At 48.7% G+C, this 26,029-nt stretch overlaps 1 protein-coding gene across 6 annotated transcripts in view; it reads left to right on the top strand.

Annotated features, from left to right (window-relative positions):
* The window catches only part of PRDM11 (PR/SET domain 11), a 56,177-nt gene extending 30,148 nt beyond the window's left edge, over nt 1–26,029 (top strand). For 3 of the 6 annotated variants that reach the window (XM_049825164.1, XM_049825162.1, XM_049825163.1), the window contains exons 6-8: nt 13,909–14,096; nt 17,212–17,862; nt 18,709–26,029. In XM_049825164.1, coding sequence (XP_049681121.1) covers nt 13,909–14,096; nt 17,212–17,862; nt 18,709–20,873 — 3,004 coding nt within the window. In that variant the 3' untranslated portion in view covers nt 20,874–26,029. Of the gene's footprint in view, nt 1–4,555; nt 4,969–6,739; nt 9,877–13,908; nt 14,097–14,186; nt 16,437–17,211; nt 17,863–18,708 lie in introns of those variants that run through there. The other 3 variants (XM_049825166.1, XM_049825165.1, XM_049825169.1) reach the window with 3 other exon arrangements.

Genomic DNA, 26,029 nt, shown 5'->3' with positions numbered 1-26,029 from the left:
TCAGTCGAGACAAACTCCTGATGCTGGGAGCATGTTTTCCTAAGCTGGCTGCTGGCACGAGAATAATGCACCCTTCATCTCTGTCCAGAGTAAAGCGCTGTTGTTTCCAATACTTTATGAAACTCCATGGTTTTGACCTGCAGGGATGTGTGCAAACCTCTTCCTCTGTTTTTATTCTTTTGGGGGCTCAGGGTGACTGATTACCACGGATCACAGCAAACCTCAAGTGAAATTGGTGCTTTCTCACGCACAAACCATAAACTGCTGCTGATGGGAGTTCTTGGGGCTTCTGAAGGATTGTGCAGAACCAGCGATTGCTCTGGCTACTTCTGAGGAAATTTTGTTATTCAATTGTTGGGGACCTCTGAAAAAAAAAAAAATGGATCTGACCAAAAGTGAAAGGAATTCAGAAAGTCCAGGAAACATCCCTCTGTGTATGTATCATTTGGCCCAGACTGAGATGCAGGGTAGGAAGTACCATCAAACTGGTGGTGCCTAACTGAATTGTTGAAGTGCCTCATGTGTGGCGTTTCTAGGCTAGTTTGGGCCTTTATAGTCTGTATCCCTTCTTACATGCAAGTACCTGAGTTCTCAGGCTTTTGGCACAGTTCAAATTCATCCTTTCCCTCAGCCCATGTGAAAAGGCTGGTGCAAGACTTCTTCACTTCTTTCTCCTTTGGCTTCCTCTCTGCCCCATTTCCCCTCCAAACATAGTAACAAAGAGGTCATGAGAAGCAAGACTGTTCTGTAAGTCTTCCTGTATCTCCTTATAATGGAGATGTCTGCGATTAGATTTTCCTACAATAATAGAGCTTGGAAGGGAGCTCTGGTCAAGTGTTCCAACAGCCTGCTCAAAGCAGATCAGCAGATCTTTTAAGTACTGAGCTACTGCTTTGATTTTAGAGGACCTTTTAAAAATAAAAATTTTAAAAAAGTCAGGGTTACTGTGTACGCCCATGTGTTCAGGGGGAATAAAAGCCACCAGCCTATGCACAAGTCATTTTGTTGAACTTCATAAACTGGTCTTTGTTACCTTGCAGCAAGTGGAGCAAATGTTCTTATCCATTACAGACTGAAATTTATGCAGAGCAAAGGGATCCTAAAGTACTGCAGGACTGTGATCCCTGTAAAAAAACTACTTTAGAGCCCTGGGAAAAGTTACATGCTTGTTTCTTAGAGGCCAAGAAAAGTGGAGTTGTTTGATATCTTTGTGGGGTGATCATTAGGTGCCCACTGTTCACATAGTTTACAATGTCACGTGTTTTTAAAGAAATAGCTGTACTGTCTTGCACTTTCAGATTGACCTGGGCTGAGGTGTGAATTCACAGCCTCACAGCTCGGGCTCCTCTGGAGCTTGATAAAACCCACACAGCATCCCCAGAGAGGTACTTCCAAATATCAGTGACTGCTCTTAGGGGCATCCTGCATGCTAGTGGAAATGCATGAGGGGAAAAAGATCTCTCTGACAGTAATACTGTCTGCATTTTTATACAGAATAGGTTAATGTGCCTGCTGGGAACCTAACTTTAATTGAATTTGTGATTAAAACTGGCCAGAACTCATTACTCTTTGCATGGTGAGTTTGCTATTGGAATACTTAAGTTATCTTAAGTAGTTTTGACCGAAGTCATGCTGGAGCAAATGAGTGGAAACCCTGAAATCTGAACATCCAGGTCTACCACAGATAGTCCTAAGTGCACTTGGTGGGATACTTTGTCTGGGAAGAGCAAAAAGGGCTCTAATTCCTCATCAGTGCAGCTTTGCTAGGGATGGCAGCCGTGGGTTCAACAGAGAAGAGAGGGTGCAGGTTTCCTGACCCTGCCAGTGGCTCCAAGCAGCTCGGGAAGGACTTCTGTTCTGCAAGCTCACCCCTACCCAGGGGCACTTTGCAGAATACTGTTACTCCTTTTCACCAGAGCAACTTGTCAGTGGAGGTTTGTTTCTACCACATGGAGGCACTGATTGTGCAGTCTTGAGTACCTGCGGAGAATATACATGAAACCCAGTTTTGCTGAACGTGATAAAAATCAAAACATAAACGTTCCCTTGCTCAGTGTTCCACATAGCCTTTTCTCTCCTTCCAGTGTTCAGCTGGGAGAACTCCTTTTTCCTTTTAAGTTTGGTTGGTTGGGTTTTTTTCCTTGAGGTCAGTTAGCAAATGCTTTGCCGGCTCTCCATCATTTCGTTACCATCTTCCCTAAATGCTCCCTCAGTCCCTCCATAAATGAAGCTCCACCAAAACAGTATCTCAAGGATGCATTTATGTTTGTCCCAGTGAAATGCATCTGTGCACTTAGTTCCCATCTCTCCTTGTATGTGGCCTGGATTTGAGCAGCCTTTCCTACTGGTTTTCAAGCTTTAACCAAGGTTAACAGCCTCTGACACTTACCCCGATGGAGGGCAGCAGTGTCAGTGAGATTCATTAAGCAGCAGTGTAACGGCACTAAGGAGAAACTAGAACGACATTTGGCAAGGGTCAGTCTGCCTTTCTGTAGGTTTTTCTTAGTCTGCGGCCCACAAGCACCTTTCACGCGAATGCATCCCAAACCACCTCTCTTCTGCTGGGCCATGTCAGCACTGAAAGCCACCCATCTCTGAGGAGGTGCCAGCAGGGCTATCACAAACGTGGGGCAAGTGGGGAAAAATGCTGAGGCCTTTGCTTATATGAGCTTTTCGGAAAGTATTTTGGGGTGGCTAAAGTCTGCCTGCGAGAGATAGGGCATTCAGGCAAGATTTTAGGATTAACTGTAATTTTTTGAAAGAGGAGGGTCTGAGCTATCCCAGCCAGACTTTATTCCCATAACGTTGCAAAGATACTAACAATAAGTCCTAAATTAAATCTAGTATCTAACAGATAGCATCTTTGGTTTCATTTAATTTAGGACTATAAGCAGAAAGAAAACTAATGCATAGGGAAGCTAATAGGTTTTCACTCCCATGGTATCACTTCAGAGTTACAGTTGTTAGGTGTCCTAACCATTAAGATGTCTTCTTTCTTTGTTCCATCTTAATATCCTTTTAAAACATTAATTTTCTAGGCTCATAGTGACAGCTTTTGGGGACAATTTATATTAACACTGAAGTCTTTTACCTCAGATGAGTGTTACATTCTCCACCATAACTCCATGCTGATGTAGATTTCTATCCGAGAACTTCCTTTTAAAATATTAAGAACTATATGACATAAGCACCAAAAACGTTGACCTCTTTCAAAAAAGTTCCTGACATCCCTGCTTTTAATTGTTTGAAGATGTGTAAAAGCAGTCTTTTGTAATGTGTAGCACTAGAAAAACCATTTTGGCATTTTACTTCACTCTGCTATTATTCAAATCAAGGCATACACTAAGTTTTCCCAGCAGTTCTGCTCCTCCATGGCCTGTGATCTCTTCCGTGCTGTTCCGCATGTTTCTACACAGGCATCCATTGCCCAGGCTGTGGATTATTCCCCTGTCCGCATGCCCAGGCTGTGGATTATTCCCCTGTCCGCAGTCCCACCTTGTTTATGTGCGAGACTGCATGTTCACACAGCCTGTGTTCTCCTTCCCTATTGAATAGATCTGCCACCTTCTCTCCCCCCCGCCCAATAAAAAGCTATAGTTAGGACTAATGTTTTGTTTATTTTTAAAGTTTCCTTCGACTGTGGCTGGAAAAATTAACACACATCCCCTTTGGACAAAACTGCTTGTTCTCAGGATGGCTGCCTCTTCTTCTCAATGGGCTGAGGCTACGAGTTGTTCGTTTGAAGCGCCAGAAACTGGGTGCAGGCTCCTGTCAGCGGCAGTGACAGCAAAGCCTAGCCAGGAAAAACAAGTGGGTGGCCTCATTCCTTTTGAGAACAATGGGAAACGGCAACCATTTCTGGGTGAAACAAGAGCTTGCTGTGAAGCAGACGGATGCTGGATTTGCAGTACCCCTGGTGCTGAAGAAAAGACTTTTGCTTAGAAAAAGCAAGTTGCAGAAATTGCCCATGAGTCTAGTTGAAATGTCCCTCCCCTGGAAATAATCCAATTTGATGTAGCCTCCGCATGACATCCTGCAAGTTTTAACAGAAAGGGTGGTCTAAAAGTTTCCGTTGCATGTTGTGCCAGGCAGAACAATAAGATATGTTTCAGGCCTCTAAATTTCCTCGAGAACCCATTTTCGAGCAATGTCACCTTAGAAGCTAATTCATCAATGTGATAGTGAGTTCTCACGCTTTTTTCTCTGCACAAACTGCGGCAAGCGATGTGAGGCTGTACTGAAATTCTCATACCTAAGTCAGGGCATCAGACGAAGTGTAAAATTTCATTTTAACTGTAAAGCTGAGAAGGCTCCTTCACACTAGTGTTGCTTGGTGTTTTTTTTCTTAAGCTTGAAAATTGCCTCTTAGAAACAAAACGGCTGCCTTTTCCTGGTGCGATTGAGGAAAACTGAGAGGTTGTTGCGGGTGGGGGGAGCTGGATCCCACCGAACTCCTCTGCCCCAGTGCTGCACTGGCCAAGTGGTTGGATGCAGGGGGATGCTTTGCGCTGATTTCCTTTTACCCAATTGTGCTTTGTGGGATGTTCAACCCAAGGAACATGGCTGAACGAAAGAGGAAGCCCAAGTTTTCCAAGGAAGAACTGGACATTCTGGTCACTGAGGTGACCCGAAATGAAGCCATGCTGTTTGGGAGGGAGACAATGCGTCTATCCCATGCTGACAGGGACAAGATCTGGGAAGGCATAGCCAGGCAGATCACATCAGTCAGCCAGGTCCCCAGGTCTGTAAAAGACATTAAACACAGATGGGACGACATGAAGAGAAGGACCAAGGACAAACTGGCATTCATGCAGAGGTCCCTCTCCAGCCCCAGCAGCACGGGGCGGCCCTCGGCCATCGTCCTGACCGCCCACGAGAGAGCCATCGAGTCGACGCTGCATTCGTCACGCCAGATGCACGGCTTCCGGAGAGCGGATCTGGACGTGGTTGACAGCCCATCAACAAGCTGTAAGTATCATTGCCTTAACACCTCTTTGTCTTATGCTTGCATATCTCAGTTTGACACCAGAAGAGCGTTGTGTGTTTTGTGAGATACTGGGTTGCCCGTCAAGCTAGGTCCTACTGCCGTGTTTGGTTTCAAGACAGCCTGCTCTGGTGATCGTGGGGTGTTGAGATGGCTTGAGGGAAAGCTTGTTTCCAAGTTAAGATCATCTTCTGTATCTGTTTATCTAGTCCTTTTCCATACTGTCTTCTAAGGGTAGGCATTGTTCAGATTTGACTTTCTTAATGGATTGTAAGTCTGAACTAATCCTACAAGTGAGGGAACATCTGTAGTTGAAGTCCAACTACCTCCAGTCTGTGAAAAATTGTTTGTAAAGGATTAGGAGTTCTTTGTCTTGCATGCACCCCGATAAAACAGCAATGCTATAAAGCTGAGACTCATGTGCAAGTCACTAATAGATTACTGCATGGTAACCATCTTCCAAGAGGGCTGTTGGGGGGGCTCAGTGATCACTGGTGTTTATGCTCTGAGGCCAGCCCGCTAATGATTTCTCATGAGCGGTCTGAAGGCTCAGCACAAGTGCTGTGGAAAAGGTAGATGATAATGACTCCCTTCTTCACTGTTTTTTAAGAAACTACTGGCCCTGCTTTCTAAGTTAATCTTCTTGCACCACAGTTCTCAGACACCTTCCAGTGCTGAACCACAAGCTGCTTTTTGCAGGTTCTTTGCCCAGTTGGATACATACAGCTTTCTTGTGTGGCCGTGCAGCTTCTTGGTCTGTGAGCTTTTAGGGATACAAAGGAGAGAAAGAGGGGATAACTTTTTGGGAAGTCAGCCGACCAACACTTCATGGGTGGCACTGTCCTACTGCCTTAGGTTTATCTCATACCCAAAGTAATGTTGTTAGTGGGAAAGCAAGGACAAAAATCTTCAAGAACTGACAAAGTGGGACTTGGTCATTCTTTGCATCTATCTTGGAAGCCAGTTATGCTATTTCAGAGGTAAAATGAATAGAGCTTATGCAAGGAGATAGTGGGCAGTTGCAACAAGTATCGTCTCTTCTTACTCTTGGTGTGCCTGTACCCATGAACTGGCACATCACTAAATATTCATCAGACTAATGAGAACTTCCCCATGGTGTTTTGCTTTGGTTTTGGTTTTGCATCGAGTATACTTGCCCAATTAACGTAGGGTCCTGTTGCTGCTATGCCTGACTGCCTGTTTATCTTAGTGATGCCAAACCACATAGTGGCTTTGCAGTACAGACTTTGTGAGCAGCAAATACTACATCTATGCTTTTCTCAGTGCGGAGGGTGTAAGAAATGACAAGGAAACAGGGTTTTGGCATGAGGAACCGGATGTGTCAGGGTGTTCTGAGATCGAACCAAAGGCCAGGAATCTTTGTCCCTCCAAAATATTGGAGTTTTCTAGCTACTTACGGTTTTGGGGAAGGGGAGTCATTGCTACTGTCTGAAATGGATTTATGTTCTAGTAATGAACAATGCTGTGTACAGGATACCATGGCAGCTTGGATTCCTCCTCGGTTGACTGGGTTTGCCTGCTCTTCAGGCCTCTTAAGGCTAAACTTGTCACCCAGATGCTAACATTGCAGCACGTGCATGTTGAGTTATGCATCAGGAGCTACAGGCTTGTCTCAACTGGCAGACTGGGGGGAGGGGAAAACCCTTTTTCCATGTGCTTCGAGATACCTTGAAACAGAAGTCAGAGTTGTGAGGGATTTCACGTTAATAATTCATGCTTCCTCTTCTCTTTAAGCTGACGAAGATGAAGAGATGCCAGGCACTTCTCGGGAACACCGCTTCTCATTGCTGCAGAGGGCCAGTGCAGGAGTCAACCAGCTCTCCGGGCCCTCCTTCCTCCGCACTTCTTCCTCATCAGAGCACTCAGAAGCTACCAGCCAAAGGCAGGAACTGCACCGTCCGTCCCCGCGCACCACCTCATCCTGCAGACCCCCGCACCCCCGCACCCGGAGTCCACCCCTCTCCAGCTTCGATCGCCAGCTTCTCCATTCCCACATGCAGCAAACTGACCTGTTCAGGCAGTTCTGCCAGGAGCTGGTGGCTATTCACAGAGACATGGCAGACAGCATGCATGTCATCGGTCAGAGGATGGCTGACCTCACCAGCCAGGTTGGCCAGATGTGCCAGACCTTATCGGAAATCCGCGATGGGGTCCAGGCTTTCCATAGGATACAGGATCCTAGTGTCATGCAGGGGTCTCTTCTGCAAGCAGCTTGCTCAAAACAGCCCCCTGAGCCCAGTGCAGAGTCTAACCAAAACCCCCCAAAACAGACTCCTTCTGCACGGACTACCAGGTCACGAAAGAGAAAACACCATTTTTAGTCTGCTTCATGTAATGTAAAGAAAGATGCCCCTTCCTGAGCTGCTGCATGCTCACATGGCCTCTCCATGTGTATCAGTACTCTGTGGGGAAGGTTAACAGCCGCCCCAACCCATCCATCCCCCTGCTAGCGAACAGAGCAGTATGAATTATGGCAGCTGAATAGTAGGGCTGGCCCTCTGCAATAGCAAAGAGGAATCTCAAATCTTAGAGAGCTTGGGATGTAGGACATCTTTCTGTTCATAGAGATTAGGAGTTTTCACTGGCTTCCCCATGCTTTGAACGCTCTATAAGCTAAGAGATGCAGTAGGAATCATTATCTTGATCTCTTCTCGTGCCTGTGAAATGTTATTTACTGAGACAGTGTACTACAGAGCTCCCTTTGCAGTCAACCCACATATTTACTCTACTACTGCCTTCCCATCATCTTCCTGCAAACTGGTATATGCACTGTGCAGAAGTACATCCTTATGGCTCTAAAGACTCTTATTGCTCATTATTTTTGTCTTGCGTTCAGCAATAATGGGCAATCCAGGGCTTACTGTGACTTACGCACAGGTTTGGGGAGAGGGGTGTGAAAGCAGAGCTTGTGCAGGGAAGGGAAGAAGGCACGACACTGAGGACAAGAGGACAGGTCTGAGCACTCTGTGGTTTTAGATTGCTGAGAAGGGCTGCATGGCACGTGCCTGGATCCTGCGGTCCCACATGCACTTACATCAAAGAGTTTAATCTTTGTCCACTCCAGTCTGAAACCCCTACCTATCCACCCTTCACGATTGCAGTTAAAATACAATTATTTCATAATATGACAACATTTAAAGAGAATTGTATCATATTAATTTCTTGCATGTTACAATCTTCCGTTTTGAACCACCTTACCCTCCTCAAAATGTGAGAGACTGCACAGAAATAAGGAAAGAGATAGGGCCTGCCTCTGACCTCAGGAACAGTTTGGTTTTGTATCACTGTAAGTCTGTCAACTTCAGTACAGTTTCTTTGCACTTACTCAGTGTTATTTAGGGTGGGATCTGTACTGTGTTCTCCTACTGTGAAGAGTTTACAATCTAAATTCACAGCTATATAGGTTAAAATCTTAGACATGTTGGTTTTGTACTGCTTTCTTTCCCCTTACAGATGCAAGAAAGGACTGTTACAACATTTGAATTGCTTAGTGCTGCATGAGATTCCCATGTACAACCCCGATTCTGAAACTAGGCTTTAATAATGTCACCTCAGGTGGTGATAACATTATGTGGCAGCTTTTTTACAAGATGTCTGTCTTCTCCTTGATTTGCACATCTGCACCTACCATGCTGCCCTCATCTCTGGAGTAATCTGGACTGTTACCATGATACGCTTCAGCAGGGAAAAGGGCCAAGGTGTTACCCACACACAGTTAGCACACCGCTGCTCTCCAGGCTGTCCTATTGTATGTGGAGGTGGGTTGCAGGAAACTATTCCAGTTAATATGAACGCGCATTGTCTTGCCACGTCTGGGCTACAGACTTGGCCAAAAAGTTGTATAAACTTCAGCAGGAATTGAACATAGGCAGTGCAGTATAGGAGAAGGATGGCTTGTTTTATGTGATCTTGAAGGATCTTCTTTAATCTGTCTGGCCTGTCCTTTGAAAGTATAGTGCACTAGCTTCTCTTCTGGAAAGTTCACTGTATGTCTGCTGTGTCAGGCATTCCTGACGTGCTTTTCCTTTTTACTTTTTCATTGTTCTGTAATTCTAATTCAAGTAATTTATTTTTAGTGGTGCAGTAAAGGGCCCTTGGTCCAGGAAGTAGAGGTCTGGCAAGGAGAAAAACCTCCTTTCTGAGGAATGACCCACGCTGGTTTCATGCAGAGGACATTCCTCGTAGTGCTGGTGCCAGACCAGGGCAGTACTTGCTCACTTTCCTCTGAGGATGTCGTTTTACTTCTGTTGTAACATTTGTATTCTGCGAAAGTCATGGTCTCTCTTCACTTGAAGGGAAGATTGGGAAATCTGGTAGTAGAAGATCTAATTTATGAATCACAGAGAACTGAAAAAATGGTGATATGTTTTAAAGGCTTTCTGAGTCAATATAGTGCTGCTGCTATGTATTAGAGGTAGTATTTTATATTTTTATAATATTTGGTCCCTGCTGATGTTCCCTTAATGGATTTACTGATAGGATTAGCTCCTCTGATGTTGTCCAGGGGGATCCCTTCTGGGAACCCTCAGGTCTGCAGAGGAGGAGACTCCCGCAGGTGCTGGGCACTGGAGGGAGTTGTCATCGTCGCTGTCACCAGTTTGCCCACACAGACACGTTTAGAGAGAGAATCCTGGTGCAGGATGCACAGCCTTCAATAGAAGCCCCCAGAGGCTGGGCTCTGGTCAGGAGAGAGGACCTCGTACTGTAAACTGCCTGATGTCTCCCCCAGTTTCCTCTGTGGACTATTACAGATTGGCCCAGATCTGGGGAAGTATCTCCTGCCCTGTGTAGACCCCTCGATGGAGTGGCTTTTCTGTACTGGCTCGCAAAGGATACTCCCTCCTGCACACATCGTGTTAACTGGCTGTTGAAGTAAGTGCCTGTGTCAAAGCAAACTGCTGTGCTCAACCCCAGTATCTCCACATCTTGTACATGCTGAAAAAATTCTCCTTCAAAGTATTTTTATGAAGAATGCAATAAATATATAACCCTTTTAACACAGCTGCTGTGGAGTCATTTGTTTCTCTCGTATAATTTTTGCCTGAACTGGTAACAAGTTGCTGGGTCTCCTGGCGGCGCTCAGCGTGGGAGAGCTGAGGCAGGGTTTGCAGGTACGGTACCCCGTGGTGGCGGCTCTCTTGCCGGGCAGGATCTCCTGCCCTGGCTCTGTGCTCGACGTTGATTTGGGAAAAGCCGGTGGCCTTTTCCCTGAGGTGCTCTGCCCTGGCAGGGTGTCAGCGGAGCACCCCAGGGGAACAGCCAGAGGGTGGGCAGGGGGGAGGCATGGGGCACATCCTGGGGATGGGGGGGGGGCAGAAGCCTGAGCCTTCCTCCAACCGTGGGGCTCTCCTTCCTCCTCACCGTCTCTCCTGGCTGCTCTATTCCCCTCCTGGGGAGGAATGGTCCCAGCTGTCAAAAAATACCTTGACAATGTTTTTCTGGGCGTGCTCACTGGGACATCCCAAAACATGGCAATTTGGTGTCCTGAGTGGACTGTGGCTTAGGGGAAAAAAAAAAAAAGAAAAAAAAAAGGGAGATGAGGATGGATTTTTGCTGCTAGCTAGAAAGGCTATGGGAAAGGCAGCCCTGTGGAGCAAGGAGCTGTGCCTCCGACAGCCACGGGGTTGATCCAAGCCCCAAGAGCTGCAAATGGGTCGTAAATGGTCTCCACTGGTGCAGCGGCTGGTCCCGATTAGCCTGGGCAGACTCTGTGGTGGTTCTTGAGTCCTGGCTCGTCCCAGGGACCGAGCGGAACACGAAATGACCTACTCGCAGCTGGTGGCAATGCCTGTCTGCAGGAACAGGAGCAACGCTGGGTGGCTAGGTCTGCCCCAGCGGTGGTCCCAGCCCTGTTCTTCCACTAGGGATCACGGTCCCTTGGGAAACCCGCTGTTCCAGTGGGGCCGTGCCCGTCTGCGCGCAGTACTTGCGTCGGCGTAGCCGTGCCTGTCCTAGGCATCTAAAGCAAGGCAGCCTTTTCGCCTCAATTCAGCTTGAGCATTCGGCAGCAAGGAGGGGGACTGGCTGCTTTCCAGCCTTCACGGGAAGGGTCGCTGAGGATGCGAGCGCTTCGGCCTCGGGGATAGATAATGTCAGTGAAGGCAGACCGGTGCAGTCTTTTCCTCTCCTCAGCAGGCAGTTTGTGCCCTTGCCTAGCCAAGCAGGCTGCCGTTTTGTGGAGCGACTTGCTCTGTCCTCAGGAAATTTCCTGCCTCTAACCTGCGGTGAGGTGCATTAGACTGACAGGTGGAATTTGGGTTTTATGCAATCCTTTGTAACCCGTGTCATTTGTGCCCCTGGGGTCGCTTTTGCTAGGGCTGGGCAGCGCTGGTTCAAAAAGCGGTTCATTAATGTGGATGATCTCATCCCCGTTTCTGTTACCTCAGGGAAGTCTCACAGATGTAAAGCTTCCTCTCGGAGCGTAAACCAGTTACTAATTGCCAGCCGCTGTGAAGAAACGTGTTTGTGACCGGATTATTCCACCACCGTCTGTTAAGGGCTTTCTTCGTAGCTCCTGGTGAAATCGGCAGCGCCGGTCGCTGCAGGACGCAGGAGGGGAGCGTGCTGCAGGGCTGCAGCAGTACTGCAGCTCGCAGCCTTCAGCCTGCGCTCTCCTCCCAGCTCCCCGCCGTGCCCGGAGCAGCTGGAGCCGCAGGACGCAGGCGGCGGAGCTGAAGAACGCTCTCGGGCAGAAATTTGAAGGGCTTTAGAGGCAGGAGGAAAGCAAAAGGGAAAAAAGCACGCTCGTGCTTGATAAAATACTGGATAATAAAAGCGAGCCCTGGTAGGAATAGTTAACCGGGCTCTCCCTTTCCCATGCGAAGTTGTGGTTTAGAGAATTTTCTAAATCTTGCTGACAAATGCAGTTTGCTGGGATTGCACCGGACCGTCCTGCCGCTGCCCTGTGAATTCCTCAGTGCCGCTGGCTGTGGGGATGTGGGTCCTCTATGTTGTATTAAGGAGCCGTGAGCAACTTCAGGGTGATAAATCTTTGCAGGCAGCCAGGCTCCTTCGCAGGGGCAGCCTGATCTTGTCATCGCTCTCGCCGATGTTTGGGCAGTGGGATGCAGAGCAGCTCCAGAGACTCTCTTTAGCCGGCGCTGGGAAGCATCCTGGCATTTTGCTGGGACTGGGGAGCGCGTCCTCTAGGATGTCCCGTGCTGCAGGGCATCAGAATGACCACAGCACATCGCTGTGTCTCAAGGGTTGTGTATCTCGTGGCTGTCTGAATGCCTGGTAACACCTTTAGTGGAGCGATCGCTAGCACCCAAAAGTGGCGGCCTGGCAGCGCTAGGTGTGTGCCGTTGCAGGACCTCCTTCCCACCGCGCTGGTCCAGGCATCCGTCCTTTCTCAAATACACAAACCGGTGGTTTAATAGTTCCTTCGTTTTCTGATCAAAAGTAACATAAGGGTTAACATAAGCCTATGTTCGGCTAATTTTGGCAGTGTCAGAGCCTGCCGTTTAAATAATTACTGAAGATTGCATAGCATCCTGGGTAGCACACATTAGGAAAAATACAGCTGATTGCAGGCACGTGCACAGTTGCTGAACATTAAAACCAGAATTGCCGGAGCCTTGGGCAGTCTGAGACGCTGCCGACTTGTTTTCTGTGTTTTGCGGGAAGTTCCACCGAGTTTGTGACCTTGCGTGTGTGGGTTGGTGGGATCACGTGCAGGTGGGCTTGTGTCTTTACCTGCGCATGCACGTGGCCAGAGAAGGGGAGAGCGTTCAAGGAAAAATTGACAGATTTCTTTAGCTGAAGAAATACCTGTGAGCTATAAGGGAGTGTTTGGGCAAGGACTAGTAGCAGCAGATGTCAGAGGAGCCATTTGCCGCTCGCCTTCATTAAACTTACTGCAGCAGGGAGTACTGAATAGTAAAGGCAAATGGCATAAGAGAAGAAAAAGCTTTTGTTTAGCTGTGAACCGTTGAGATCTGCTCTTGGGTCTGTCTGTATGGTGACAGGGCCTCCTGCTGGTCCTGGGTGGGTGTTACGAGCTTGTATTGGCGGCAGCTGGAACCGGTATTACCAAGCCTTTTTCATGGCCTCTAGCAAGAACATGAGGAGTGTGAGAGCAAATAATATGATCCTAGCTGTAGATCTCCGTCTTACCAAGTTGCACAGAGGGCCAGTTGCTTGAAGTGGAAATAAATACATTTCTGCTGAGATGAAATTTAGCTGGTTTAAATCAGGAAAATAAATCCCTGTCAGCACTGCCAGGAGAACCCCATAGCGTGGTGCTGGACTTTCCTGACACTTGCAGGGATGTTTGTGTTTTTATGTCACACCCAGCTGAATGCCCACATGCAAAACCTTCCAGTACTGGCACGTCCTTGGTTTCCTTTTGGACAACCAGCGAATACCCCCGTGCACACGTTTCTGTCCGGAGTACCTCAATTCTGCTTGTCCGAAAGGAGAGAAGCAAGGAAATCTGGTATCTGCTAAAAAAGAAGATGGTGTTTGGGGGAAAGAGACAGGCAGAGGGACCCTGCCATATTCCATATGTTCCTGAGAGCAAGGGAGGAGGCCCTGGGATGTGAAGTGATGGTGGGGAGTCCAGAAGTCCTTGTTTCCATCGCTAGGCAAAGATATTTATGCCCGCGAGAGTCCATGTCGCCTCTACTGGCAGGTACTTCTTCAGGTTGGATGTACATTGGTGTCATCCCTTCCCCAGCAGAAATGGACCCACTGGCTTAGCGTTCCCTGGGTGTCCACGCTCCTCGTCCTGTATCTCTGGCAGTTTGCGCACCATTATTTACGCCTCCATGCTTTCCAGTCTGGCTGTGTTGATGGCTCTCTCCGAAGGTCATTCTGGCTTCATTGTGGTTGTCATTCTTGTGCAAGGGTGGGCACAGGAGAGGAGTTTGCGCTTCACGCCTGCCTTGTCGCCTCGCCCTCAGGTACGTGATCATCTCCCGGGAGGAGAGGGAGCAGAACCTGATGGCCTTCCAGCACAGCGAGAGGATTTACTTCCGCGCCTGCCGTGACATTCGCCCTGGGGAGAAGCTGCGGGTCTGGTACAGTGAGGATTACATGAAGCGGTTGCATAGTATGTCCCAGGAGACCATCAACAGGAATCTCACAAGCGGTGAGTCCCTTCCCTTCCCGCCCTCTCCCCCGATCCCCTCAGGCTGCCATGCTTGTTGGAACCGAGTGTGGTGGGTGAAGTAGGCGACGCGCAGGCTGTGCAAGGAGAGGGCTGTTATTTCTAGAAGCAGAGCGTCTCTGGGTGAGAGCGCTGCGTGGCATGGATGGATGGGTGTGCGAGAAGAATAATGCAACCGCTGTCATGGAGATCGTGAAAGAAGGATTTGTGCTGTGTCGTGTCGTGTCGTGTGTCGTGTCATGTGTGTGCTGCAAGGGCCTGATGCAAAGCCCTGGATGACAGAGCTCCTCTGTCACAAAACTTTCTGGCCTGAAGATCGCCAAGGTGGTGGTCCCGCAGACAGGCATTAGGTTTTTCTTCTGAACGTGCTGCTTTCTCTGGGTCCTGTGAGCAGCCTGTTTGAGCGAGCCTTGGCTGGTTCTGTGTGCATATGAAAGAGAGATTTCCTTGGTGTGTTTGTATGTCCATTTTCCTCGCTTAATTTATCTCCTCTTTCTTCAGAAAGATAATTTGGGATCAGCGCGACATCAGCTAGAGACTCCTTAGTCTCACAACCTTAGAGTGCATGTACAACATACAGGAGGCTGTGTACTTGTCAGACTGATTCTTCCCTGGATAAAAATTGTTATCTTGAGAGTAGCCATGCTGGAACAAACCCAGCGGTCCTTTAGGTCAGTGTAATGTCAGCAATACAGGAAGCTTTAGAGGAAGGCAAAAATTCTTAATGCATCTCTTCATCTATACAATGCTGAGACCTGAAGTTAATTAAGGGCATTTCTTTCCAGGCCTAGCCACAGAATGGCAGGGCCTCAGAGGGGCAGCCACACTAAATATAACTTTCTAATTAAGGTTCTCGTGTATATTATTACACAGCTGCTGTTGCTGCCTTGACTTGGTAAAAGGTGTCTCCTCTTTAATCATGGGGTGGACAAGATGTCCTGAAAAAGCTGGTTATCCTCCACCACCTTGGAGTTATTACGCACTTGCAGTGTTACATCTTGATGGCTGTACTTGGGCAATTCCCATTTCTGAATTAACATTGTTATGAATGTGCTTTTTTATGTTAATGAACATCACTGAGCGATCAGGTACAGGCTGCAGTGATTTTGCTGCATCCCATGCACACGTTAGTTGTCCAGATGGCTTAGTACTTTCTGAAAGTATTGCAAGAGAAGGACTGCGCCCTCGGAGCAGCTGCTCTGGAGGGGCACCAAGGCTACGAGCGGTTGCCCTGCCATACAGACGTGCCTTTAGTCGTGGTTTGTCACGGTGCCGTGGTTTGTGGGAGCTGAAATGGTAACTCACAGCCTGCTTTGTGCTGTGAGTGTGGTGAAGATCTGCCCCTGGGCTCCTCAGGACCTGCCATAGCCTACCACACGCTCGGGTAGAAACCCATGTGGCTGCGGAGACCATCCTAGAAACCCCACGACGTCTCGGTGAGCTCATCCTGCGGCAAGCTGGGCTCAGCCTGCGTTCGCAAAAGAAGCACAGAGACGTTGTTAAAACGGAGCATCGCTTGAGCCGTTGCTTGACTTGCGAGAGACATCGCAGCCTCAGCTGGGAGGGCACTGGGAGGTGGTCAGGGAGCAGCACCAAAATCCGTTGAGTCACTTTCTATTTAAAAGATTTCATTCAAATCCCCTGCAGATGAGCCTGCCGAGTGAAGAGGCACGCTTTATTAACTCACAGAAAAATAACGTGGTGCCCGGGTATTGTTTCTGTTGGTAGTTTCTGACCCGCCTCGTCAGTGGAGTCGAGACCAATAATATGAGGCATTGTCTTGTGATTTCTATAGCTTTTCCATAGGGCTGAACCACTCGGTTGGTTGGGGGAAAAAAATCACTGAGAAAGAAGAAGAATCCATTCACTAAATCCCTACCTCTGCCAGTAGCCGTTTTAGTCTGTAACAGGGGAGATACTAGGGCAGAGGCTCAAAGCTTTGCCTGTAGAAATTCTCGTCAATGTGTTGAAAATGAGATCTGTTGTTACGGATTCACTCAAGAAGTGGCTGGGTTTGCCAGCCAGCATCCAAACCCAGTGCAAAATCCCTGCCATTCGGGCCAGCCCTTTTTACGGTGCCTTACTCTAACTGTTTCGAGTCTTGCATCTTTTCTGCATTCTTAGCATTGCTCTCCTTAGAGAGGGAATGGTAGCTTTTGCTCCGTAACTCTTACGAAAGCATGAATACACTTTAAAAGCAAACAAAACCAAAAATCAGCATAAAGCAGCGTCTTGTTTGGGAAGCCATCAATGCTTGAAGTTATTTACAAGATAGAAGAATGATGGAAATTGAGCCAATCCTATCGTCTTTTGAATTTCCAGGTAAGGAAATCTGGCTATTCCCTTTATTTTAAGCAATTAATAATTTGTATGAGGTTGCTTTTATTATTTTTTTTTCTTTTAATCACTGAATGGCCATGCTCTTAGACTCCACCGGGACAAGCTAGATGTCCCATCCTTGGAGGGCATTCACCCGCTGTAGTTCAGTTGACAATGAGTACCTTGGGGTTTAAGAGTGCAAGTTATTTTTACTCCTTTACCTTTGCATTTCTGGAGCAGCCTCCAAACTGAACGAGAGTAAAGGGGCTTGCAAACTTTGTGCGGTGGCGTGCACAGACGCTGGGGTTGTCATGAAATGGTCCAAGTCTCTCGCTGCACTGCTGTACACTTGATACCTTTTACCAAGTCAAAACAGACACAGGTCTTCCAGCCAGCCGAAATGGCGCTTGGGCTCTGGGTGTTAGGTTCCACCGCGATCAGTCATTCACCTCGTAGTCTCCTTCTAGCTCAGGTTGGTTATAATACCTTTAGGTTAAACAAGCTGCCTGTAGTTTCTCTTCTCTTTAAAGTGTGTGGGTCCTACTCTGCTGTGGCTACCCAGGACTGTCTCTGTTTTTGCAGACGTGCCCATTAGCAGGGCTCCTCCTCTCGCGAGCCTCGGTTTCCACTGAGTTGTGTCAGTTCCCTGGCTTGTAACGCAACGTGCAGACCTGCAGGGGTTCAGCCTACCTTTTTGTTCTTTTTTCGTTTGAGTTTTAGATTGAGGGATGTTGCTCGGTTCCCGGTGATAATCCCCACCCCTCGTTTTCCTTTCCAGGAGACAAAAAGTTGCAGAGGGAAAAGTCAGAAAAGAATGTGGAAAACCAAGAGGACGCGAGGGGGCCGCTCCAGCTTGCGACCTTAAAGCAAGGGAAGAGCCCCTACAAGCGCAGTTGTGACGAGGGGGAATCCCACCCCCAAACAAAGAAAAAAAAGATTGACCTCATCTTCAAAGATGTCCTGGAGGCTTCCCTGGAGTCTGCAAAATTTGAAGAAAACCAGTTAGCAACGAGTACACCGGTTTCCCTCAGAAAAGCGTCTAAATACCAGGCTGAAGACATCTTCGAGAGGTGTGGCAGTGCCATGCAGCACGGCTCCCTGAACCTCGGCAGAAACCGGAGCGAGGGGGAATGGAAGGTCCCCCACGGTTCCTCTTTCAGCTCAGCCAAAGAGGTGGGCATCCTTGACGATGAGGAAGAAGAGCCCCTGTCACTCACAGCAGACAGCCCGACGGAGCTGTCACTGGCCTCTGCACAAGGCAACTCCCACGAAATCCCCACCACCTCCTTCTGCCCCAACTGCATCCGGCTGAAGAAGAAAATCCGGGAGCTGCAGGCCGAGTTAGACATGCTGAGATCTGGGAAGTTGCCTGAGCCACCTGTGCTACCGCCCCAGGTACCCGAGCTCCAAGAGTTCTCGGACCCCACAGGTAAGCCTTGCCGAGTAACAGCATTCTCCAAACCCTGCCTAAGGAGAGTAGTGAGATGCCTGTGTGCTGTGTACCCATCTAAAGCATTTTGCTCTGAGTATTCAGGTGAACGTGTGGTTCCACGGAAGGTTCGTTGTCAGGTTTTGTGACCGGGTGGGCCAGGAGCTGACACAGCTGTGGGCACAGTGGAAAACACTGTCTGGGAAAGACTCTGTATGACAACTTGCTCTATTTGTTGCCGTTGTAATCGATAATGCACTGCCAATAAAAAAGACATTCCATTGCAGACAGTTTGTTTGCTGTATTTTTGATGCATTCTCTTTCAGCGGAAGTCCCTCCGCAGTGCCTCACATGCTACCGAGAAAGTCTGAATGACTCTGTGGTAACACTGAAATGTGCGCTCTTTGTGTATGAAATGATGTCCCGCTGTGTCCCTTGTTGGAAAGCCCTCTCTGTTTCCTCCACTGCCTTAACACAACCATGTGTCCCTTTCTGAAGATACGTTTCATTTCCTCCAGGAACGTGCTGTCGAGCAGCCAGGAGCCTTCATCAAAGGGAATATTTGGGTCACACCATGTATTGTGCAAGTGGCCAGGATGTAGTGTCCTTTCTTGCTGTCCACTGTGGCATGTTGGAGACAAAGTTCATATGCAGAAACATTGATTTAGTTTTGGGTTTTTTTCTCTTCAAAGCCATGATTCAAATTCTACCCGTAGTGCGTTCTGGACAGGAGAGGGCAGGTTGTGGCCAGCTCATCAGGCAGTAGGATGCTGTCGCCAGTAGGATGCTTCTCTAGCTCAGCAACTTTTCAAATACCATATTTTTTTCCCTTTCTTTTTCTTACAGCTTCGGAAAGCATCATCTCTGTTCCCACCATCATGGAGGACGATGACCAAGAGGTGGATTCTGCTGATGAATCGGTTTCCAACGACATGATCGCTGCTACAGACGAGCCTTCCAAGATGTCTTCTGCGACAGGCCGGAGGATACGGCGGTTCAAGCAAGAGTGGCTTAAAAAGTTTTGGTTTCTGCGGTACTCCCCGACGTTGAATGAAATGTGGTGCCACGTCTGTAGGCAGTATACAGTGCAATCCTCTCGGACTTCAGCCTTCATCATTGGCTCAAAGCAGTTCAAGATACACACGATAAAGCTTCACAGCCAGAGCAACCTCCACAAGAAGTGCCTGCAGCTTTACAAGCTCAGGATGCACCCAGAGAAGACAGAGGAAATGTGCCGAAATATGACCCTGCTCTTCAATACGGCCTACCACTTGGCCCTGGAGGGCAGGCCCTACTACGACTTTCGGCCTCTGGCAGAACTACTGAGAAAGTGCGAACTCAAGGTGGTGGATCAATACATGAACGAGGGAGACTGCCAAATCTTAATCCACCATATCGCCCGGGCTCTTCGAGAGGACCTGGTTGAACGCATCCGACAGTCTCCCTTCCTCAGCATCATTCTGGACGGGCAGAGCGATGACTTGCTTGCCGACACGGTTGCGGTTTATGTGCAGTACACGAGCAGCGACGGGCCTCCGGCAACCGAATTCCTCTCTCTTCAGGAACTCGGCTTTTCTACAACAGACAGTTACCTCCAAGCGCTAGACAGGGCTTTTTCCAGCCTGGGAATACGACTGCAGGATGAGAAGCCAACTATTGGCTTGGGAGTCGATGGTGCTAACGTTACCGCCAGCCTGAGAGCCAACTTGTTCATGACAATCAGAAAAACCTTGCCCTGGCTTCTCTGCCTGCCCTTTATGGTGCACAGGCCCCACTTGGAAATTTTGGATGCCATCAGTGGGAAGGAACTCCCGTGCCTGGAGGAGCTAGAAAACAATTTGAAGCAACTGCTCAGTTTCTATCGTTACTCTCCCCGACTCATGTGCGAGTTGAGGGTCACTGCTGCCACTCTGTGCGAGGAGACCGAGTTCTTGGGGGACATTCGAGCGGTGAAGTGGATCATTGGGGAGCAGAATGTGCTCAATGCTCTAATCAAGGATTACCTTGAGGTCGTGGCCCATCTCAAAGATGTCAGCGGCCAGACCCAAAGGGCGGACGCTTCTGCCATTGCCTTGGCCCTCCTGCAGTTCCTGATGGACTACCAGTCGATTAAACTCATCTACTTCCTGCTGGATGTGATTGCTGTGCTTTCACGCCTTGCCTACGTCTTCCAAGGGGAGTACCTTCTTGTGTCGCAAGTGGACGATAAAATAGAGGAGGCCATCCAGGAGATCAGCCGGCTAGCAGACTCACCCGGGGAGTACTTGCAGGAGTTTGAGGAAAACTTCCGTGAAAGCTTTAATGGCATTGCTGTGAAAAACCTACGGGTGGCCGAAGCCAAATTCCAGTCGATCAGAGAAAAGATCTGCCAGAAGACCCAGGTGATCCTAGCCCAAAGGTTCGATTCCCGTAGCCGGACATTTGTGAAGGCCTGTCAGGTATTTGACCTTGCAGCTTGGCCCAGAAGCACAGATGAGCTCATGAGCTATGGGAAGGAGGATATGGTACAAATATTTGAACACCTGGAGACGGTCCCATCGTTTTCCAGAGAGGTTTGCAGAGAGGGGTTGGACACCCGAGGGAGTCTGCTGATGGAGTGGCGAGAACTCAAGGTGGATTATTATACCAAAAACGGTTTTAAAGACTTGCTCAGTCACATTTGTAAATACAAACAGAGATTCCCCCTCTTAAATAAAATAGTTCAGATCCTCAAAGTCCTTCCCACCTCATCGGCCTGCTGTGAGAAGGGGCGCAACGCCCTGCAGAGAGTGCGCAAAAACAACCGCTCTCGGCTCACGCTGGAGCAGCTCAGTGATCTTTTGACGATTGCCGTTAACGGGCCGCCCATTGCCAACTTCGATTGCAAAAGGGCGCTAGATAGCTGGTTCGAGGAGAAGTCGGGCAATAGTTACGCACTGTCAGCCGAAATGCTGAGCAGGATGTCGTCTCTTGATCAGAAGCCGATGTTGCAGAGCATGGACCATGGCTCTGAGTTTTACCCCGATATTTAGGAAGGAATGCCTCAGATCAGAAAGCTGTTGAATAATTTTTTTAATCTATACTCTAAACTTTGGTATATTATATAAAATATATATATATATATTATATATATTAAGGAAAAACCCACACTGAAAATTTAAAATTTAAGACGATGTGCGTCTGATAGAAGCTAAGCAGAATTTTAAAGATTGAGACAATGTTTAGACATTTACTGGTGTCTCCAACCATGGCAGCTGCAGTGTAGGTGGCAACATTTCATTCTTTAGAAGCATGTGCTGGGGCCATACTCTACATATTCAAACCTAATGATCTATAAGCTAGACGACGGGTCTTTGTCAGCCTCATCCTCCCGGTGGTTTCCTTTGTATGTGTGTTGTCGGTTTGTTGGGTTGGTTTTTGTGTTGTTTTGTTTTGGGGTTTGGTTGGTTGGTTTTTTCCCACTTGGTTTTAATCTCTGCCTCTCTTTCCGTTGTTCAGTCCAGTTATTGAGCCATTTGAGCCTTTTGTTGACGACCGTCAGGTTTCTGATTTCCGACAGAGCATCCCGTGCGTTTATGTTGCCCCCGGCTCTCCAGCTCCCCCCAGTTCTCTTCGCTGGAGTGGGAGGTTTCTTCACTCACAGAGATTACTGGCAGGAGGGAAAGGCTGGGGGCGTGATTTTGGGTTTTTCTTCTGATTTAGAAACAAATGCCTCCACTAAACTGTGATGCCCCTTTCTCAGTTCTCCCTACTTTTGGGCTGTAGAGTAATACTTGGCTTTCAGCTCCTTTTATGGTAACCGTAGTACCAGTCTATCATACGTATATTATAACATGATGTCATGTGCAGACTATAAAATAGCAAAATAGAGAAGGCAGGGGGAAATTTTTGCATTTATATTTTTATATTGTAGGAGATAAAAATATATATATATACAACTATTCATTCAAAACCAGGGCTGCTGTGGAAGCTAGACAGCCAATGAGTCAAGAGCCATCTCTGGGTGGAGATTCAAAGGCTTAAAAAATTATATTCTAATTTACATTATTTATACTATGTCTTTATAATCCTAGATTGTTGTGGGTTTTTTGTTTTGTTTTGTTTTGTTTTGTTTGGTATGACTGAAAGAAAAACCTGCTGCAGTTTGGTGGCAGGAGCTATCAATGCAAGATTATCTTGGATTATATTCATGTGATGATGTTGTACAAAGGTTCACGTATTCTCTTGTGACCAAGGTAACATGTTCCACAGCACAGCAGACTGATGACAGCAGGAAGGAGGGATGCTCTGCTTCTTCCCGCAAAATATTTCTTCCTTTCTTGAAGGGATGCGGAGTCCAGCTGAAATGTGAATGGGGGACTGGCACCTTCCATCACAAAGAGATTGTTCTGTGGGCTTGGGGTTCTTCTTTGTTTTATTCTTTTAAAGTAAATGAGCTCCAGGCATTCACACAATATCACTTCAGGTTAGAAAAGCAAAAAAAAAAAAAAAACAAAAAAACAAAAACTAACAAAAAAAAAACACCAAACAAAGAAAAAAAAACCAACCACAAACAAAAAAGGTGCAAAAACTCCACAGATGCTAGTGCCTTGCCCCGCTGATGTGGCATGGACAGCACCAACCTGACCAGACCATCGTGGGAGTGAGAACCTGTTGTGTTGTCCAGAAGGTGTCCGAGCCAACACGTTCTCACTTCCCGGAGGGACGAGCTTTGTGCCAAGCTGTGTTGTTTGGAAACATGATGGTGGTATCAGCAACACTGAACCTTTCCTTTCTCCTGTTACCCCCCTGCCCTTGGTCTTGGTGCTAAGATATCTCTAGAACCGTTGCTGCTAGTTGATAGCTTTTCATTTATATAAAAAAATATATATATATATATAATATTATTTTATTTTTTAAACTTTTTTGTTTGTTTTCAATGGAGATGTAGCATGTTTGGAACCGATCTCTCTCGGAGTCACTTTCACTGCCAGGGTTCACGCACTGTCTTCCCCACAAAAACACGCACTTCTACCTAGGTCTCGCTCACCTCCCGCTAACCCCTTTGCCCAAACTACACAGCCAGCGCCGGGCAGAGGCGTGCAGCCAAGCCGCTACGTACTGGCTCCGCTTTCAGACCCCACAGGAACAGCTAGACCGGTGTCGGTCAGAGTTTTGGAAGTGGTTTTTTCCCCTCCGTCCCTATGGGACCGAGGAGGGACCGAGCCCACCCGCAGCACGAGCGGCGGCCGATCCTTGCGTCCCGACGCTCCCCCTTTTGCCGGAAAATGGGGCTCCTCGGCCAGACGGTCCAAGGGGAGTAGAGCGGACCCCGCGAATGTCAACGGCAAGGGCTGGGCAGGTGGGCTACCCTCCGTAGCACTTAACTCCCTGTGTCCCCTCTGCCTTACCTCGGATGATACGCGCAGCCCCCGGGCTGGATGGGGCAGGACCAGGCTGGGGGGGGGACCTGCCCCAGGACCACCCGCCTGCCACCGAACCGCCGGCGGGGATAGGGGCGCCAGGCGCTTCTCCCTGCGATCCTCACGGAAACGTCGCAAAATAGGTCAGGGTGTCGTGCCGTCGCAGCGCGGGGGCATCAATATGCAACACCTAGCGAGCAAAAAAAAAAAAAAAAAAAGAAAAGGCTTTGTTCACATTTTTTTTTTTCCCTGTCTTTGCCAGTAAATGGTGTGATCAAATTGACCCATTCATCTAGAGGAGTAAAAATTAAACTGGAAGCCCTCTGCCAGCTGTGCAGACTTGGGTGGTTGTTGTTTGACCATAAAATAGGGATGTCTCCACGCCGAGGTGCTCGTAGCCCTCCAGGCTGGTGAATCGGCTCCGCTCGTGGTGCTGCCGAAAAGCTCACAGAGCTGCTCCCTGCCGGGGAGACGGCAGGCTCCCTCCTTGGTTAAAATTTGAGGAGATGTAAAAAGAAAAAATTTTAAAAAGGTAGAAAAATAGCTGCTCCGTTAGTCTCTGACCTGGAGATGGGCAAGGAGAACGTAGGTGTTGGAGACCAGAAGTGAACTGATGCACCGGGGGGGGAATGGGCAGGTGGGGGAGAGTCTTCTTTGTCGGGATGGCACGTGGCAGCAGAAGCAAAAGTAACAAAGATAACTTGATGGAAGCTGCTGTGGCTGTTGGAGAGGCTGTAAAGACAAGTTTCCCTCCTCCCCTTTTTTTTCATCTTCTCTTTCCTTTGCTCAGCTCCGTAGCTCTTTGAGGCGGGGGGGGGGGGGGGGAAAAAACCTGCCGTTCTGTTTGCAGCAGTGAAAGCTCCTCGGCACGGGGCTCTGTCCCAGAGGCCCGTCTAAGTGCCTGGCCTATGTGGAGGGAAGGGACACTTGCGGACGGTCTCCGGACACCTTTGCAGACAGGATCGCTCCCCCAGGGCTTGTGCTGAGCCACCCGAGAGGCCTGTTTACAACTCCTGCTCTGAGCCTCTTTACTTTTGCCACTGGGGAGAAAATGGTGCCTTGCCTTCTCGGCAAGGTAAGAGCTGCCGGACGCTCGTTCGGAAGCGATTCCTCTAATTTTTCACCCCTTTCCTTCGGTTCGTTTGCAAATCCCGCTCTCATCAGTGACGTCTTTCGCCGGCTGCTCTTATTCCTAATGGCAGAGCGAAATGTGCAGCGAGTGGTGTTTTTTCGCCAGCCGGCAAAGGGACGGCGCTTATTTCTTTTGCAAATAACTTTGCGCGCGGTGTCGGTAGGAAGCGTGATTCCCTGCCGCGGGACGTCGTGGGTACCCACGATGGGAAAGGTCGGAGACCCCTTGCTTTGGCGATGGCTGGCCCAGCCCAGCTCCCCTAACACCAACAATTCCCCCCCCCCCCTTCGCCCCCAAGTCAGAAAAGACAAACAGAGGTGCTTTGCAAGCTTTCCCTCTAGGGTCACCCACCTATCTCAGATCTCTAGCTGTTACTCCCATGGATAGTCTGTGGATGGAGACGTGACTGCCGGCATGAAGCAAGCTAGGGAGGAGGGAGAAATACCAATGCAAAGTGCCCCCGGCTTCCCAGTGCCCTGCCTGGGAGCAAATGCGTGTCTGTGCCCTGTTTGCAAAGCCCAGGGCCTGGCCGGTGGGGGGGTCAGCGGCAGGCATGGGGAGGGCGAAGCCTCCTTGGCTCCGAGATGGCCGCGCGTCGGGTTTAATCGCTGCCTTTCCTCCTGCGCCGAGCGAGCGAGAGGAGGTCGTTCTGAACGCGTTGCTCACGGCATCTTGAACCGCTTCGGTTGCAAAGAGAGAACGGTTTAGTTTTTTCTCAGACGAGCTCTTTATTCTCTCCTTACCCCCCCCCCTCCGCCCCGCGTCTTAGCTGTGGCATCTGACTGTGAATAATGCACATTTCTCCAGACCCTCGGGTTTGTATTTCTGGCCCGTGGGCTTTTTGGTTGCCAATTTCCCCCTCCCCACTTTTTGCTCAGGCTCCGTGCCTCTTTTTACCCTGCTGGGAAGCAGAAATCCGTGAAGCACATGCAGACATGTCCTTCTGCAGGGCTCGCCGGTGGCCGCAGGGGTCCGGGCCCTCCAGCCACGAGACCGAACTCAGCAGGGATAATCCTCACAAGAGACCAAAGCTCTTCCCATACCAGCAAAAGCACGCGGGAGCCACGGGGAGGGGGGTGGGAGTTGTGAGGAGGGGACGAGGTGGACGGGGTCCCGGCGTGTCGTCTGCCTCGGGTCTCGAGCTGACCTTGGCGATGTCCCCCGTGCTGGTCGCGCTTTTGCTGATACGGCTCCTCAGACGTGATTCAGGCTCGGTCCATCTCTTTCTCGCAGCACAAACTCAACCGGGTGGCCCGCGGGGTCTTCGGGGTCCCCTTCCTTTCTTAATCTCATGAGGTTTGCTGTTTGTTTGACCAGTGGGCAAGACAACCGAGACAGCCGGCTTGCAAATAAGCAGCAACAGCCTCTGCTTTTGCAGATTCCCCTCTCAGCCCTGTCGAAAGAGGTCTTAAAAGCAGAGAAATGGTACGTTGCTCCCCCAGCCATTGTATTCAATGCAGTAATGCCTATGCAATTCCTGTCTCCCTTGGAGACACGTATGATGTGTGTGCATGTAAGCTAGTGTATGTATACAGTACATATGCATATGGTCTATATATTGTATATACGCACATCCCAGTACATATACACACAGTACAAAAGATTAAAATCACATGCTTATATATCTATAAATAAAATCCTATATATTTATATA

This window comes from Accipiter gentilis, chromosome 22 (assembly GCF_929443795.1).
Source record: "Accipiter gentilis chromosome 22, bAccGen1.1, whole genome shotgun sequence".
NCBI classification, from domain to species: Eukaryota; Metazoa; Chordata; class Aves; order Accipitriformes; family Accipitridae; genus Astur; species Astur gentilis.
The sequence above is the reverse complement of the archived record's forward strand: the minus strand, read 5'-3'. Positions and strand labels throughout refer to the sequence as shown.